This window comes from Leptonychotes weddellii, chromosome 11 (genome assembly GCF_054177405.1).
Source record: "Leptonychotes weddellii isolate Sample4059 chromosome 11, ASM5417740v2, whole genome shotgun sequence".
In the NCBI taxonomy this organism is placed as follows: Eukaryota; Metazoa; Chordata; class Mammalia; order Carnivora; family Phocidae; genus Leptonychotes; species Leptonychotes weddellii.
Window position 1 is genome coordinate 7416664 of NC_138379.1, and position 18521 is coordinate 7435184.

General features: G+C 52.3%; 1 protein-coding gene across 8 annotated transcripts in view; it reads right to left on the bottom strand.

Moving 5' to 3' along the window:
* Positions 1-18521, bottom strand: part of MARK2 (microtubule affinity regulating kinase 2) — a 56898-nt gene that overhangs the window by 14053 nt on the left and 24324 nt on the right. For 6 of the 8 annotated variants that reach the window (XM_081797917.1, XM_081797916.1, XM_081797915.1 and 3 more), the window contains exons 2-3: positions 2387-2566; positions 2134-2187 (exon numbers count right to left, since the gene is read on the bottom strand). In XM_081797917.1, coding sequence (XP_081654043.1) covers positions 2134-2187; positions 2387-2566 — 234 coding nt within the window. Of the gene's footprint in view, positions 1-2133; positions 2188-2386; positions 2567-3016; positions 3038-7288; positions 8294-18521 lie in introns of those variants that run through there. The other 2 variants (XM_081797914.1, XM_081797910.1) reach the window with 2 other exon arrangements.

Consider the following 18521-nt stretch of genomic DNA (forward strand, 5'->3'; position numbering starts at 1 on the left):
GGGCCAGAGAACTGGAGGTGGGGTTTTGGTAACTTCCAGGCCTCACCATTTGCACAAAGAGCAGAACTAGTTGTTTATATTATGTTGTTTTTTTTTTTTTGCGGGGGGGGGGGAGGGAGGAGAGGTCTTAAGACCTAATTCAGGATAGAGTTTATGGAATCAAGTGAGCACGGTTTTTCCCCTTAATGAGATCCGAGAGCTTCTGTGAGCTGGAAAGGAAAAGAAGAGACAGGCTTTCCAATCTTCGGGAATCTGATTCTGAACTTGGCTCCCTTTTCTTGTTAGAGCCCAGGTTTCTCTTGCCTTCTTCCCTGGTCCAGCAGCTGTCTTGGATGAAGAGGCAAAAAATCCTGGACACCACCTCAGGGGTGGTAAGCAACCGGGAAGTAACACTGAAATGGGGCCGGAGGCAGTGGCCAGGGTCCCCTCCACCACACACACACATCCCGCTGGCCTGGAAGAGGCATTCTCCTGGGAGAACAGTGGAGTTTTCTGGGCTCAGCTGAGAACCCTGAGGGCGATAGATTCTTCGCTATTGTCCTTTTTTACGGATCACTGCTGGGATCAAATTTAACCAGAGCGATTTGGCCAGAATCAGATTGGCCTTGGTAACAGTGTGTGTTAAAAGGCTTTTAAAATGGCTACATTTGTCTGGCACTGGTGCCTTCCAGCCGGCTGGTCAGGAAGAGGCAAAGAGAAAAAAGAGGTGGGAAATAAGATGGCCTGGCTGACTGTGGCAATCACCATATGGTAGGCTGGACTGCACCAAAGACCAAATGGCCCACACCAAGCTGGCTTCCACCCTGTAGAGTCTGAGCCAACATATCAAGAGTAGCCCTCTTTCCCTTCCTTCCGGAAAGCTCTAAGCAGGAAAGCCCTGGTGATGACAGTAGTGTTTCCTTTGAACCAAAGAACCTTGAGGGGATCCCAGGGCAAACAAAAAATAGGAAACACCTTGGTTTTGGCTGCCAGCGTGTCAAGGCACCTCAACCTCCACACTGCTAGTCCGTGAGTGCTTCTCTCAACACCAGCCCCCAACCCTAGTCCCAAGCTTCCCAATCCCACTGTAGCTGACTATCAGCATGAGGTCATGCCCTCTCCTGACTCAACTAACACAATGTGCTCATGGAAAAAAAAAAAAATTCAGTCTACCTCATGATAGAAAGAACTAGGTGCATCAAGGTCAGGAAATCTGAACCAGGGTCAGGGGAGTATGAGGGCACAAGGAAATCTGACTGACCTAAACAGGGGCAGCTTTTTGGGAGCCAGAGGGAGACTTCCTCCTTCCCCTAACTGCCAGAGCCCAGGATGAGGAGAGAGGGCAGAGTTTCCAGTTCAACATCAACCCGTCCCTGGCAAGCTGTCCCATTATGCAAATTGAAGCCTCCTTTTCATGTCCCCACCAGCTCTTCATAGTTTCCCAACCAGGGGGCATGTGTTCCCACCCGACCAGCTAGCTAAGACAGACCTCAGTTTCCCACTGTAAGTCAAGGAGGGAAGGAAAAGTTCAACTTCACCTAGCGAACAGTACATGCAAATGACTGACGTTTAGCCAAGAGGAGCCCAGAAGTGAAAAGGCAAATTGGGAGTACCTGTCCTTAATCTGCACAAACTGGCAGGGCCTCGAGACTGTGGAGTTTAGCTTCTAAGAACCACAGTCTTCCATACCCACATCCCCTAAAAATGTAGCTGGCACAAATGTGGTGGCAGGCCTCCCTGCCTCCTCTTATCCCTGTATGTCTAGAGCCACTCCTTTGGATCATTCCAGATCTTGGAGTCACCAAACGCATGTTTCTAGTAATGGCTATGAACGTGTGTTTTTGCATAGGGCTGGCCACGGGCCAGAAGATAACAAGATGCAGGAAGTAGGTCAGATAGATAGGCCAAATGGTGGGGAAGGGCAGAAAGACTTCGAAAGAGCCAGTGCCTGTGGCCAGGAAGCCCACCCAGGAGGGGTCAACGTGGTGGATCCGATCAGAGCCCCATAGGTAGCAGAGCCACGGAGCAGCGGGGACAGTGAAATGACCGGAGATTTTTAAGTTAAGGATTCAAGGGGAGGCCCACCTGGGGTCAAGTAGATCACTGACCCCTGAAGAGAGGTTTAGAAAGGAACAGAAGGTGCTGTGTGCTTACCTTCTGGAGGCTGGAGGAGTTCAGTTGAGTCTTGTCAATGATCTTCACAGCTACCTGCACAGGAGACAAAAAGCCCCCGATTCCCTCTCTGAGCAGGCTGAACCCAGGACTCAACTCTCCCTCCTCCTCTATATTTCCACCTCCTTTTGCCTCCTCCCTCTCAACACTTCCATTCGACTCGATGGCATTTCCACCTGACAACAAGAGGGTGCCTGCGGCAGTTGTCCCACCGCGCCCAGCCCCCGGAGCTCACCTCCTTCCCGGTCAGGATGTGCCGGGCCAGCTTCACCTTGGCGAAGTTACCCTTGCCGATGGTCTTAAGGAGTCGGTAGTTACCAATGTGGGGCTGCTCGTCAGCAGAGGCGGCTGAGTTGCGGCCCCGCAGCATGTTGGACTTACTGCTGGGCTTGGGGTCGAGGTGTCCCAGGGTGGGCTGCAGGGTGGAGACAGGCACACCTTTCCGGACGCCGCCCTCTCAGTTCCCCGTTCCCTTGCCCTTAGCTCTCCACAAGAAACCCAAGAGGCTGGGGGAGTAGGGGCGGACTGCAGGGGGCTGGCAGGCAGGCAGAGGATCGGAAGGCGTGGGGGAAGAGAGGAGAAACGAGCCGGTCTTCACCCCAAGAGAGCAGAGCACACAATCCAGTCCAGCGTGCTGTGGGTGTGGGAGCTCGGGATCTGTGCTGTCCCACCCGCCGCTCGCGGCAATAACCCAGCAGCCCCTCTGCCTCCTGTGGGCGAGCGCCTCCTGCTGGCCTCCCTGCCGCCTGTTCACGCCGGGACAAGGAGGCGCGGCAAAGTCCCAGGAGCCCAACAGTCAGGATTACTTTAAAGCACTCATCACCACCCAACACTTCACCTTTACTTTTATTATCTATTACTTTACATTCATTTGTCGTCGATCCCGATGAGAATGGAAGCTCATGAAGGCAGGCGTAAGTCATTTATTCACTGACACATCCCAGCACCTACACGATCGGAGTTAGGACAGATGCTCAATGAAACTTGTGCCGAGAACAAACTGAACGACAGGGTCTGAGCAAGGTGACCATCTGCCCTCAGATATCCCGTCGCTTGAACAACGGTGTGACAAAGCAGCAATCATGGCAATGGCACTGAACAGCTACAGAAACAGAACACAAAAACCGTACGACCCAGACGAAAACACACGTTTACATGAAGACATGTGTGTTCCTCAGTGAGCCAGTGGTTCTGCTCCTCGGTGCACACCTAAGAGGAATGGAACGGACATCCCACCGATGTTCGTTCGTAACATCCACGCTCGCAAAAGCCCCAGAGTAGAAACCACTCACATGTCCATTAATTGACAAATGGAGAAACAAACTGTGGAAAAGGCACATAGCGGACTCTTTGTCCGCAATAAAAAGCAGCAACACCTGCTACGATATGGAAGAATCTTGGAAACAGGATGCTAAATGAACAAAGATGGTCACAAAGGACCACATATTGTATGATTCCATTTATTTGAAATGTTCAGAATAGGCAAATCCACAGAGACAGATTAGTCTAGGACTGAGGAGGGTGGGGATTTAGGGGTGACAACTAAGGGGTGTGGGGTTTCTTTCTGTGCTAATGAACCGCTGATTGTGGTGATGGCCACATCACTCTGTGAATTTACTCAAAGCCACTTAATCGTACACTTTACACGGGTGAACTGGGTGGCGTATGAATTACATTTGAATAAACGTGTTAAGAGTCTGACCTAAGTCTCGTTTGGAGGCCCGATTTACCTCTCAGAGGGAAATGATGCCTGATGCCATCGCTCTCACATACTGGGACAAAGTGCTGCCAGAGCCTCATCCCAGAACCATCCAGAGCTACCTTGGAAACTTCAAGGACGCAGTGTGGAGGAGAGCAGGGTGACCAGAAGTGTGAGTCCAAGTTCTTCCTCTCACGGCCCCTTCGGGCGGGGCTGTCGTGAAGCCCTCCACAACCACAGGGAAAAGAAAGGACTTGCCACGCCACCCAAGGAACTGTCCAGGGTTCCTTGCAAGAAGCTTGCTTCCCTCATCAGATGCTTTCCAGGCAGAAAAACCAGAACACAAAGCAAATAGCCTGCTACTGACGTTTCCCCCTTCTTACTTGTGTCAACGGAGGGCCTTTCTTTCTCTCTGCATAGTAGCTGCTGGCTGGTTTGGGGTAAGCGGTCTGATTCAGATCCCAAAAGCTCACGGATTTAGGCGTTTGAGGGAAAAAAAAAAAAAGATCCCATGCATATGGTCGATTTTGAAGGGAGAGCTTCCTGACGTCTCAGCAGAGTCCCTTTTAACCTCTTTCGCTCTTTAGGGCGTGTTCTCTCTCTCCTGTGAGTCCTCACCACCCCTCCCATGTCCACCAAGTCCCAGGGCCTTTGCTGTCTGCCCACTGGAGCCCACAAAGCTCTCTTGCCCTCTGTGCTTCAGACACCCTGTTGCTCACTTACCTCTGGTTGGTCCTCAGTGTTTGCTAGACCAGTAGATTTTCAAACACCTGCTTTTTACCCTTCCAAAGCAACCCTAGGATTCACATCCTTTGGAGAGAAGGGCATTCCTAGGTACCTGCCTTGGGCTCAGTCTACCAAAGGGTACCCTGAGCCCCCTCCATCAGGGTCCTGAAGGCCGGGCCTCCATGGCCTACCTCTTCTCAGCCCCATCCTCCCAGCAAGTGCTGCTAGACTGCCTACCACCCGACCTGGTCTGCCTCAGGGGCCATGAACAGGGAAAATCTTCCCTCTGCCCCAGCTCTCACGAGAGGAAGATGGGTGGCAAAGTGTCCTTGGCAACCTCCAATTCATCCCCTAAGTTTCTTGTCACTCCCCTCTTTTCTGAGGATACGAATCAAAGGCAGCAAGAGCTTGGCAGTCTCCAAGCCCTCAAAATTGTTAATAGGAATTTAGAGTTGACTTGAAGATTTGGGCCCTCTGCCCCTCTGAAGCCAAGTCTGGGAATCCTACTGTCCTTCCCGACCTCTGCTCTGCGCCTCACTCTTGGTGCTTCTGGCCCTCAGGGCGGGTCTGTGTGGCCCAGCAGGAACAGCATCGCCCGCCAGGATCAGCGGACCTCAAGCACATCAATAACCATAAGAGCGGCTCTGCCATCCACCTCCCTCCTTACAGGGGTACAGAGGTGTGGTTAAGAGTGCAAATGCCAGAGACAAACTGCTAGTGTCCAAAACCTAAATCTGTCAATGACTCAACACATGCTAACTCTATTATTATCAACACCATCCTTAAGAGGGAGATGAGATTAGTACAAAGGGGGAAGGAAACCACCCAAGAGAAGACCAGTGCAGCGTGACCCCAGGCACCTGTGTCAGGAGATGGTCTAGTGGGTGCCAGGGAGCTCTGTCCAGCAGAACCAGGTTCGAGTCCTGGCTCCCCCACTTATTAGCATTAGTTTCCTCATCTGTAAAGTGGTGATAAAATATTGCCTACTTCACGTTAGGTGAGAGAACACATGTAAAATGCTTTATCCAGTGCTAAATGAAGAGCAACCATTGTTATTTTTAGTTCCCAAATACTACTGTCTGCAAAGTCAAAGGTCCCTTTGTCAACAAGACTTCCACCTGAGTGGAGCCCTCCTAAGCCAGCGGTCGCCCAGTGGGGGCCAAGGCCATAAGATGTTCTGGCCCTCCCCACTGGAGAGGGGTCCAGGCTGAGCTGTGGACGCCCTCCCCTCTGGCCCACGTTGCTAGCCTGCACCAGCACTTCTAGCCTCCAGAGGAGGCGACCAGACAGGGCAGCTGTGAAGGGCTGGTCCCCAGCCAGGCATCCAGAACAGAGAGAGAGAAGGTTCGGCTTGTCCAGGACCCAGAGAAGCAAGGAACACTGGCCTGTGATCCTTCATCCTCCGGCTCCTCTTTCAGGACTGAAATCACCCAACTGTCAGGACTCAAAGACCAAAGACCGTAGCCCTCCTCTCCCTCCTTTTCACCTCTCCTCTGAGACATTTCCCATAGCAGGCATATGGGCCAAGGTGAGAAGAGCCCAGGGAAGCAAGCAGAGAAAGGGAGTGAAGAAAGGAAAAAGTCTCCAGCAGAGAATGTTTCTTGGACCATGGCCCCACAGGAGGTGGCTGCCCTGAAGGCTGAAGTGGAGGTAAGGGTGCGGAGACCATCTCTTCTGTGGTCCTGACTAGGTCCACTCAGCCTGGATCCAGATCTCACCACCAGGTTGGGGGCTGAGGACTGGCTGCCCTTCTGGGCCAACGAAATAGGCTCTGGCTAAAGCCACACTCTTCCCTCTACCTCTGTCCTCCCTGCTCACAGTAAGATAGGAACAACAGACATTCCCAAAGCCCTGGCCCACAGCACACCACAGTCAGACCCTACAGATCTGAGGAAGTCTGTTGCAAGTTGCCAGCACGAGTCTCAGGTAGCCTTCAGAAAGAACAGGGGGTCACCCCGCGAGGCCATATTTGGAACCGATGGCAGACCACGCAGGTGACTTAGCAGGCCTGACTCAGAAGCGGGACGTGAACAGCTTTGGAGGCTCAACAGAGAGGTGGAATATAGGACCCGGGGAGAAAAGAAAGAGGCTTCTATCTAGCAGGCCCTTCAACCTGGGATCTCCAAACTCAGCCTTAGGCGTGTTGCCAGGTTCGCCCGGAAGACAGCCTCCACCCCTGAGGCCCAGCGCTGACTCAGGTAGGCAGGGCCCCTTCCCTAACGCTGGGGGCACCTACCAACAGTTCTCCCCTAGAAAAGCCCATGCTGCGGGGCTCTGCATTCAGGCCTGGCCTCAAGTGTCCTGAGACTTCCCCAGGGCTGGGAGGGGTGATAAGCAGGTACTCCCCGGCCAGAGGCAAAGTAAGCCTGGGCACTGTGGGGAGAAAAGGGTCCCTTGGGCACCAGCCCAGTGCACCCGCCCCAGATCCCAGTCTCCCCTCGCTGGAACACCTGAGCACCTCCCCGCTCTGGGCCCCCACCTGTCACCTGCCCCCTCCTCTCACTCTGGGTGCGCCTGCTGACTCAACCTATGGAGACTCTCCTTCCGGTATTTGCCCCCTCTTCCTTTCCCAGCCAGTGCCTCTTTCCATGAATTTTACTACCTGTGCTAGCGCCTGGCTCCATTTGGCAATTCTTTAAAGATCCTGTGTTTGGGGTGGGAGGGAGGAGAGAGGAAGGGGGCAATCCCACAGCAGAAAAGGGGAAAACATACCCGGCTGGAGAAAGGGACAAGGACTACCAGCAACTTCCATTCAGCAGAGCCCACAGCAGAACCTGTCAGGCAGCGAGGGCAAAGTACAGAGGCCGGGAAGAGCCAGGCCCAGGGCGGGGGCTGCCGGCTCTGCCAGCCACCCTTACTCAGCCGAAGCAGGCGACACCTTCCACCACCTCCTCAGTGAAAAACAGTGAGGCAGCCAGGCCTGAGCGGCTCCTGCCTGGAAACCTGGACTGTGTCGCAACCGAAACCACCACTAGCAGAGAGAGACCGGGCTTGGCAAGGAGAGCAACAGGGACAAAAAGCCCCACAGCTTCCCGCAGGCCGGGGTCTGGTGGCCAGAAAATGCATGCAGTCCCAGGACACGACACCGACACCGGGAGCAAGGTGGGAAGAAAGGGGCAGGCAGGCAACGGGAAGGAAGGGAGACAGAGAGAGAGAGAGGCGGGTTTAGATCAACTTCCTTCTCCCTCCCCCTCCCCCTCCCCGGAAGTGGGCTGCCCCACCCTCCCCAAGGTGCTTTGCTGGGTAACAGCTGGGAGAGGGTGAAGAGGCTCTGCTCCAGCCAGGGCTGTCATGAAGTCCTTATCTCACCTTCTCCTGCAGCAGGTGGGACCTGGGGAGGGGCTCCAACTGGCGGGGAGGAGTATGTGTGAATCAGGCCGGCTGACCGGGAGGAGCAGCCTTGCCAAAGACCAGCAAGCCACCCATGGGAGAACAAGAAGGGGGTTAAGCAGAAACCAGCAATCTAACAGTGGCAGATGGACCTCCTGCTTCACAAAATGCAGTGTTTAACTCAGAAAAATGCATATTCCACTTACACACAAAATATTTTGGATGTAATTTCAGGGAGTTCAGGGACCCTGTGAAGCCCCTTTAGAGGTCGATGGGTTCCAGACTAAAAACCTTTGTCACTGATTGAATAAGACATTTAATTCTAAAACTTGCCCCAAAGATGGGGAACCAACCAAATGTCCCTCTAAGTCCCTTCAGCCCTGATTCTGGGAGTCCATCCCTAGGTTCCTGCCCAACCTCCGACGAGTCTCCATCACCCCCCCTCCCACCCCTACAACACTGCTTTACAAACTTCGATGGCCAGGGACAGCAGGGACGTTGGTCTTCACACCTTCCTCCTGCAAAGCTCTCCTGTCTGGGCATCTGCTAACTCGGGGCGATGGCGCTCTCCCTTGTCTGAGTTCTGCGTTCCGGTCACGCCTTTCTTCTGGCTCCCAGATCTACTTTGAATTCATTCCATATCTCTAGGCTAGGCTCTTTCCCATTAAGCAACTCTTGAAAGATCTCATGCTGGTAGGCCATAAACCCCTCTAGGGAAGGGCAAAGCCTCCTCTGTGCCCTCCCAGCACCTGAGCAGATACCAGGGAGACCACGCCACTCAGTGTTCACCTTACACAGGAGCCCTGATCAACACACTCGACATTCCTGACACTGTCTTCTGCTGCCACATATTCCCTACGTTCTCCACACCTCACGTTACAGATGAGAAATTAAAGCACAGAGGTTACGAGACTGGCCCAAGATCCCACAGCCTCCCAGCACAGAGCTGGGACTGGGGCCCAGGGCTTTCATGCCCAGGTCAGCACTCTGCTGTTCCTCACGGTCCCCTTTGCTGGCTTCCCCCAAAAGAAGATAAGGAAGTAGGGCGGGAGGTGGGGGGTGGGGAAGATGCCTAGGCCAACAGGAATGCCAGTGTCTGGCTCAGGCCGGTGTGTAGGGCTGCTGTGAGGACGTACCCAGGGGGTCCCACAGTCACCCCTCTCCGAAGTGGGCCCTGATCTCAGGGCAAGAGCTTCGGGTTTATTCTGGACCCTGGGCTCAGGCTTGCCTGCAACCACCTGCCCCTTCACTCAGAGGCCAGAACAGGATCAAACGGCTTCATTTTTCCAGTCCCTAGGGTTCTGCAATGTGACAGAAAGATTGTTTCCTCAATCCTGTTTGTGGGAAGCAGTAAGGGGTTTTGTAAACTGAGGAAGTACCGAGCACTGACCTCAGACAGAGAGGCTGGGGAGAAATGGGTATGACTGAGCTGACAAGTCACGTGGCCGTGGCGAATGGCTAGTTCTTTAACCCTTCCTTCCTTCACTGCATCCAGGAACCCTCTTTGCATCCTTTAATCCTGAGCAACTGTCAGTCTCAACTGCCAAGAGTCAAGAAACCCAAGGAGCATTGTGGGTAGGAGAGATCTCGTAAGGCTGGGGGAAGAACTGACCAGTGGAAATGTAACCCCCAAAATTAACTGTGATGGCTCCCCCCGGGGGACCCTCACCTTCCCTTAATACCCTGGTGCAGAAAGGAGGTGGGGCTGTGTCAGAGCGTCAGAGGGCTGCTCCCTCTTTCTGGCTGGGGCAGGTGCCCCCTGACAGAGGAGACCTGCAGAGCCAGCAACTGAAGCCTGAAGTCCAAAGCAGGTGGGTCACTTCATGCTAGCTTTTTGAGCTGCAAGCCTTACCCCAAGGCAGGGGGACCAGCACTGCAGCCTGAGCCAGGAGGGGAGCAGCCTGCAGGCCTCAAAGCAGCCATGGCAGGAGCCAGCACATGCCTGGGAGGACCAGCAGGCAAGAACTGACCTGGAGTGTGACCAGAACGGATCCAGCACCTCCAGCTCACTCCCCTGCATGCATGGACGCCGCAATACAATGCTCACCCCTCATCTCCTGCCTTCGAAGCCACTTGAAATGATGGGCTCTCCCTCAAACAGGGTAGATTCTACTGAGCAACCAGAGCTTTACCAGGTTCCAGTACCGAACTTCATCCCTGAGAATCTGCTCACTGGGGTCTGGTCTCTATGTCAATCCCCAATTACTGTTGCTAATTCAGCAAACCTTTGTTGAGTGCCTACCTCTGGAGCCAGGGCTAGTTGCAAAGTTCAGAAAGATCTGGTTCTTGCCTTCTAGAAACTTAGAGGAGGGAACTGTATATTATATTAGACTCACCACAGTATCTCTGCTTGCTTAGTAAGGGAGTCAGGATAGCATGACAGAGCTCCGGAGGCTAATGGACCTGGGGTTGGAGCCTTGCCTTTGCTCTTTACTAGTTCACTGAGCACGACTAAGATTCCTTGACTTCTCTAGATCTCAGTTTCCTCATTTGGGACATGTGGACACCACCTGTACCAACTTCACAAGATCGGCATGAAGACAAAACGAAAAACGCACGCCAGCGTGGACCGCATTGCCCAGGGCGCAGTAAGGTCTTGACAGTGTTTCCTGTGATCTCGCTTCTCTTTCGGATAGGAACCTGCTTCCCATCTCAAGGGGTCCTCTGAGCCCAGAGAAGAGCTATCATCTCTAAGAACTTGACGACAAGCACCAGTGGAGTAAAGCTGGTATTGCTTCTGGAACAGGGAAAAGTCAAATTTCTAGCATGGCTGGGCTGTCAGGCAAAAAGGACCCTCTTTCCTAACTTAAAACCACTCTTGCCAAGAGGAGTGGGTGAATAAGAAGGCGCCATGCCTCTGGCTTCTAAGTAGCCCAGAGGAGGAGGAAGGTGTGCCTGCTTTTCCTCTCCTCATGGGCCCCTTAACTCCTTCCTCCCAGAAGAGGTCCAAGAAACAGCCGACATACCAGTACCACATGGTGCCAAGGGCTGGGGGAAGCTCACACTGCCAGCCTCGCACTCTATCCGGCGCCGCCCGTACCAGTGGGTTACTGTAACCATGGAGACCAACAAGTTCCTCCATATCACAGGAGAGTCAGCCTGCCAGCAGCCCAGGGCTCTGGGGGAGGCAGAAGGCAGCCTGCAGCAGAAAGGTCTGGCTCACTTTACAGAGGACTGTGGGGAGCTGATGGGAGCCTAACCAGTACAGCTGAGGTGCCTGGGCCTCCCTCTTCCTTCCTTTGTAGTGTATGTTTTTATTCAGCACATTGGCTGGCTGTATACCATGCAGGAGCAAAGGGCTGGAGTCACAGACCTGCAGTGGGACCCCAGCTGCGCCACTCTGGCTGCTGGGTGGGGAACAGCTCAGAAGTGTGGTATGAAGAGTCACACAGATGCACACGCACTAAAAGCAAGGCTCCAGCTATCATGTAACATCTTCTTTTAAGGGATCCAGGTCAGTAAACACTCTTATCCCTAGTTTATCCCAAATCCTTTTGTTCGAGGCATTATCCAGACACCTTCTTAGCAGAGAGTGATCTCTCCCTTCTCTGGATCTCACAGCACCTTGTCTGTACCCGTTCATGTCTTCCGACTCTGTGTCGCCACGCCTTAGCCTCCTCAAGCCCTGAGAGGTCAGAGACGGTGTCTTGCTCACCCTCGTATGCCCTCAGTGCCCAACATTTAGTACCTGCACCCAGCTGGCCCATGGTAAAACACTTGAGGAATAAAAATGGTACAAGTTTTTGATCCTTACAGGCACCCTCCTGGAAGGAGAGACAAGGGCAGAAGGAAGATCAAAACCTCTTGCCACAAGACCCTTTTCTCCTCTTTCAAGACAGTTGTTGGTTCCCTGTCTGGCCTTCCCCCTAGACAGTGCTTCAGGGAGGGACCCGGGTCTGTGATTCATGGACCACAACAATCCTCTAGCGCAGAGCAGGAGTCTGCAATCAGTACTGAATGAATAAATGTGTACGAAGGAGTAAGTAAGAAAATGTGCAAGGGCATCTTCATGACAGTCTCTGGGCCCCACACCAATAACCCGCATCTGTGCCCTCTGCAGGCAACATCCAAGCGGGCAGGAAGCCACAAGATCCCCTCACCCAAGGATAGAGGGCTCCTATGGAGCGTTAGCTCCACAAACTTCCTCAGGTGGTGAAGAGGCCCTTGGTGCTCTCTCCCAACACAATGCTGGAGGCAAAGGTAGTCACCAAGGTGGACTGGAGACGGACTCAGAACACAGGCACAGCCAGGGATGGGAGGGCCTATGCCCCCACACTCCCGTCCCTGAACCCCTCAAACAAGCCCAAGCCCCCTCCTTTCATCACGGGGTGGGGGATCCTCTTCTCTGAACTTCCTGATGCCCAACAACCACTGGGTCCTCCCACTTGAGACCGCTCTCTGCCTCTCCACATTCAATCTCACAACTGCTTTGCTATCGAAACCACTGTGTCTTGCTGTGACAACGCAAGGCAGCTCGGGCCATTCTAAGAGCTACTGATTTGGGGAAGTGACAGTGACTTGTAGGAGACATTTATGCTTTGCCACCCTGAGAGCTCGGCTTTCATATTTCCTCCTTGAACCAATGTAATGACTGTAAGACCCTGTCACCCCTAGAACGCCAACAAAATTCACCCATACACACCTGCCTCCTGTCCTGCTGCACAAATTGGCATTCCCACCCTGCCCCCCACCCCTCCCCAAGCTGCCTCCTGTTACAGAAAAGCAAAGGAACTAAAAACAGCAGCTGGGGAGCTCAGTTGACTCACCCAGCATAATCATCTCCTCCCAGAATCTCCCATCTTCTCCTGGGGTTTTTGCCAACACAAAGTAAAAAAGAAGCACGAGATCTTTAAAAACAACAACAACAACAAAAACCCACAAAAAACCTCTCTCAGCATTTATGCAACAGCCTTTCTACCTGAGTGCAGATTTAGCCCTTTGTATTTGCCCTTCCCAACGTGGTTTCCTTAGAACGTCTTCATGCCGAGGAGCAGATCCAGCTCCAGGCTGGGAAACAGGCCTTCTGGGTCCTCTCCAGTTCCAGCTCCACACTGGAAGGTGCTGAATAAGACATGTGCCTCCTTCCACTGCATCCTCCTCTGGAAGTGGAAAAAAAGACTGCCTCCCTAGTCCTCCAGCCTCAAAGCGGGTATTGGAGGAGGAGGAGGAAGTATCAGAAACACACTGGGACAGCGCTTGCTGCCCCAGGAGTCACTGTGGCCAGAGCTCAAGCATGGGAATGAGTGAGGGAAACCGCCTAAGGTCATCACTGTCCTCTCACCTCAGAACGGTCCCCACCTGGCCGGGCTGCAATGTGGCTGCCCCACTTATGTGACCATTACAAATCCAACTGGCCACTCTCTGCCTGAGCAAACCGCCCGTGGGGCTGCGCCTGCTCACAGGCGGAGGTGACATCTTCCTCTGAGTGGGTGAGTGCACCTGAGGGGTGGCACTGGCGGGGGAGGGAGGGGCTGTTTCCACTGCCTCCTGACAATGAGTCCAATCAGCTAAAATTGAGAATCTGGTCTCATCCATCCCTTAGAGGGATCGCAGGAGTGAGTGTAGCTCTCAGACAACCTTTCCGGGTGGGAAGTGGTCCCTCTGTGTGTTTCTTTTTGTCTTTGTCATTTGGTACCCAGAAGGATAACTTACTTTTTGTAAGAGATGCTACGACTACAAACTAATGAGAACACTTCCACAAAGCACAGGCAAATGTGCCGTGGCACACTGGTCAAGAAATCCCCAACTTACCAGAAGTTCCACTCAGAGAAGAACAAATGGTGGCTGTGTCTTAGACCCGCTCACGACGGCCCACCATTGTATCTGAACTAGTATGTTAACTACACTTAAGATTTAAATCATAGCCCAGAATGGAAAAACTAACTCAAGAGTTCTGCCTTGGGACATGTCTTTGCTCCCTAAGCAGCACGGGCAGCAGTAACTGAGGCTCTGTAACCTTCAAACCCTGGGTGAGGGCCTAAAACAAGAGGACTGGAGCTGGGGGAGGGGGCTTCAAAGCATTTTGGGTGGTCGGGCAGGAGGCAGGGTCTGAGGAGAAATGAACCCAGGCAGAGGTGAGAAATGAGGCTGGAGTTTCAAAGGAATTCTGAATGGGTACTGCCTTACAGGACAGAAGGGCTAATTCTGGAAGACCGCTCTAGCTCTCTCTCTTCCAGCTAGAGAGAGAAAAGGGAGCCTGGGACAGTTCCCTGACTTACCAGGGGCAAATGCTCCTTGATGGTCTCCCTGCTTGGCACCTGAAGCCAGGGATGTGCTTCCCATCTACCTCACTGGGCCCACTGGGCCTCAACCCTGGGCCGAGGACGGAGACTGCGGGACCCTGTTATTAAGTGGCCATGGTCTGGGCAGGTGCCTTGGCTAGCTGGTCAGACATGTGGAAGAGGACTCATTCGTCAGAAGTTAGGTGGAGAAGACTGGAAAGCTTCTCAGTGAGACTATGTATATGTCACCTTCTGCTTGTAGGCCTCGGTGTCCCCTAAAGCCAAACACTGCTCATTTTCTGGTAGCAATGGCAGCTCTACTCAGGACGCCCTAGTGGTTCGAGCAGCTGACCTAGGGAGCAGAGAGGATGGTAAATGACAAGACATTATCCATCACAAGTGCCTTCTTAACAAGCACTTTTTCATAGTTAATCTTTTCATAGAAAGTCCTAGGAAGAGTCTGAGCTTTTTTTTTTTTTTTAGGATTTATTTCTTTATTTGAGAGAGAGACAGCACGAGCAGGAGGGGCACAGGGAAAGAGAATCTCAAGCAGGCTCCACATTGAGCGCAGAGCCCAAGTCAGGGCTTGATCTCAGGACCCTGAGATCTCAACGTGAGCCGAAACCAAAAGTTGGACGCTCAACCAACTTAGCCACCCCGGTGCCCCTGAGAGTCTGAGCTTTCTGACCTCTGACATGAACCTGGGGACAGGGGTCTTTTTTTTTTTTTAAGATTTTATTTATTTGAGAGAGAGGATGAGAGGAGAGAGAGAGCACATGAGAGGGGGGAGGGTCAGAGGGAGAAGCAGACTCCCTGCTGAGCAGGGAGCCTGATCCCGGGACTCCAGGATCATGACCTGAGCTGAAGGCAGTTGCTCAACCAACTGAACCACCCAGGCGCCCGGGGACAGGGGTCTTTGGTACGGATTAGCTCAGTGCTGGTGGAAGCTCTCCAGAACTAGAACCACCAATTAACAGGTGGTGCTGGGGAAGAGGGGGGCCATTGCTGGGCATGGTTAAAAGTACTATTACACAGATTACAGACAAGAGAATGCTGGTTACTTTGACAGAGACAAGCAGCCAAGTCTCTAGCTCATCACCTCCGAATTCACCTAGAGAGGGCAGGGAAGAAAGGGTGCCTACAGAGGCAAACAGATCCTCCCCAACACATCCCAAAGGGCAGCTCTGATTACCAACAGGCATGGTGGCTTAAATAAAGATCTGAAGACTGAGAGAAAAAAACCCACCCAGGATACCTCTGATCAGAGGAATCTAGGTGGGTAGCAGGAGGCCACTGCTACCCATTCTGCTGTTCTATCTAGTCCAAGCAACCACCACAAAGACCCCACAGGCAAAGAAGGGTTCCTACTGAGAGAAAACAGAAAGTATCAAGTCAGAATTTACCAAGTATCAAACCCCGTCCAAAATACTTAGAACAATGCCTGGAACATACTAAATGCTCATGACATGCTGGCTATTATTACTCTAATTCCATATGCTTTCCCAGCTTATTCTGTAGGTTACCAGAAAAAGATAAGATTTTTGGCTTTAACTTCTTTACCTAATGCTCACCACAAATGCTCCACAAATGTTCTCTATCTCCAAAAAGAGATGGATCTTTTCGAACCGGCCCAGGAGAGCTCTCGAGATGAAGAGCAAGTTCTGCTCATCTGTTGGCAAGGCCTGGACTTGGACTTGGGTTTCTGGCAGAGCCAGCAAAGGCTCCAGCGGCTCAACTGTTTTATCCCTTCCATAAAAGGCCACTCTACTCTGCTCTGATAAAAAGCACATTAAACCTACACATCCCACCCTAGGAAAATTCAGAGTACACTGCACAGCTCCCATGATATACAATGTCAGCAATATTGCTGATACTTTCTAGACATATGGACCTGGAAGCTTACAAATCAGCAGTCGCAATGGGACATGTGACTAGCACTTAGGAAACAGACATACACAACTCACACACAGTGTGGCTAGAGTCCCTGGCGTGTCCTGAAGAGGGCTGCCTCTTCAGTTGTGAGACAGGGAAGCCTGCGTGAGGGGAAGGGGGGAGGGTTGTGGTGGAAACTTAGCTGCACTCCCAGCTCCGGGGCGGCTCTGGCTCAGAGACTCAGCAGCCTTCCACGGCAGCCAGGCTCCCAGCACCAGCTGTCCTTCACACAACACAACAAGATCACTGTTTGGGAAGACGGGATTTTCGGTGTTGGGTTTTGTATCCATGAACTAGCATGCATCTGTCTCAGGGGCAGTTTCCCGAAACAGCTGCATGTCCTGGGCCCCGCAGCCAGGATTTGAGATACAGGAGAAAGAGAAATGAGACACCAGAAGTAGGAATTCAGGAAAGGTAAAAGCAGGAAGGAATGAAACTGCCTTCTTCTCACCCCTGTCCCATGGGAGCTGACTCTCCCTACCTGGTCCCCACTAAGGAGTCACATACAACCCCACTTACAGCAGTCTCTGCTTATCCATGGGGGATATTCTCCAGCAACCCGCCCCGCCCCCCGCCTCCGTGGATGCCTGAAGCCACAGACGGTACCAAACCCTAAATACAGCTGACCCTCGAGCAACACGGGTTTGAACTGTGCGAGTCCACTTATACACAGATTTGTTTCCACACAGAACAGTACGGTAAATGTATTTTCTCTTCCTTATGACTTTCTTAGCAACAATTCTTTTCTCCAGCTTATTTTAAGAATATAGTATGTAACGCACATAACATACAAAATATGGGTTAATCAACTGTTCAAACGATTGGCAAGGTGAACAGTAGGCTACAGGTAGTTAAGTTTGGGGGAGTCAAAAGTTATACGTGGATTTTCAACTGTGTGGGGGTTGGCACCTTGAACCCCTACGTTGTTGAAGGGTCAACCATATACTATGTATTTTCCTATAGATACATACCAATGATAAAGTTTAATTTACAAATTAGGCGCAGTAAGAGACTGACAACAAAACTACTAATAAAATGGAACAATTTTAATAGTATACTGTAATAAAAGTTATGTTAATGTGCTCTCTCAAAATATCTTCCCGTACTGTACTCCCCCCTTCTTGTCAGCACGTGAGTGACGTAGTGTTAGGCTACTCCTGACCTTCTGACAGTACATCAGAAAGAGGACCATCTGCTTCTGGCCTGCAGGTGCCCATGGGTAACTGAAGCTGCAGAAAGCGAAACTGGGTAAGGGGGGACCACGGTACCTTCCTTGGCCGACCCAGGCTTCCTCCTGGCGTCTCCACCTCTTTACCCTGACAACTCTGCCACGTCAAGTGACCGTGGTATCTAAAGCTGATGCTGGTTACCCCATGAAGAGATAACCAAGGTCATGTGAGCTGGCCTGACACGTTTCTGCTGCACTTGTTTATAGGCAAGAGGATTAAAACAACCTGTCAGGGGAGGGAAGGGGGCAAACCCTGTACACAGGGCAAGCACTGGCAACACGGCCCAGAGGCCTCCTGCCAAGAAATCTTTCGCTCAAATATAAAGCAGAGATCTCTCACCAAACGCCAAACCAGCTAACTATGCCAAATACACTTATGATCCAGTGACCTTGAGGCACTGCTCAATTCTTCCAATGTTCTTTGTATGAAAGGTTAATATTAGGGTTTTTTTGGGGGCGGGCAGGATAGACTTGAGGGACGGGCAACATAGTACCCCATGAAGAGCCCCAAATTTAATTCATACCCAAGCAAAGCCTTTCTGGCCCACCAAGAAATGTCTGAGGTGTAGGGTTTACACAAAAAGGGAGGTTCCGAGGGGGTCTTTGGATAAAGCAAGCACTCAGTTCTCAGATGCCTACAGGCCCAACCAGAAGTCAAACTATCCAAACAGAACTTCCTACAACCATTTCTTGCCTACTAAAAGTCAGAACTGGGAGGCAAATTAGGAACTCCAGGGCAGAGGGGCTCAGGCAGCAGAGAGTCTGGGGACCTGATGAGGATCAACCTCTCTAACCAGGGGGTCAACCTGACAATGTCTGCACCAGCCACAAGCACAGAAAGGAGAGGGGAGAGGCCAGCACCTGAGCCTGTGGCTCCAGGCAGCCTAAACTCTGGAGAGCAATGTGGCAGAGAAGCTGGCCCCTGGCTCTGCAAAATGAGATTCTCTCTCCCATGCTCCTCTGCAAAGCCATTTGTCACAGCCCCTAATTAACCAATCCTCCCCTCTCAGCAAGCTTGGGCTACTCTGGTCTGGTCTCTGCCTCAGGCACTTGAGCCTTAGCAGCAAGGTGTTTCCACTTGGGTGTTCCTTTGGCTGGCTGGAGAGGTGGGCAGAAGAGGGCTAAGGTGGGGCCCCCTGTCTGGCCATCCAGAGGGGAAAAGTGAAACACCTGCTGGCAACCTGCGCTCCCTCCCCCAATTTCCCCTTCTAGCAAAGGGGAGTAGCTACCACTT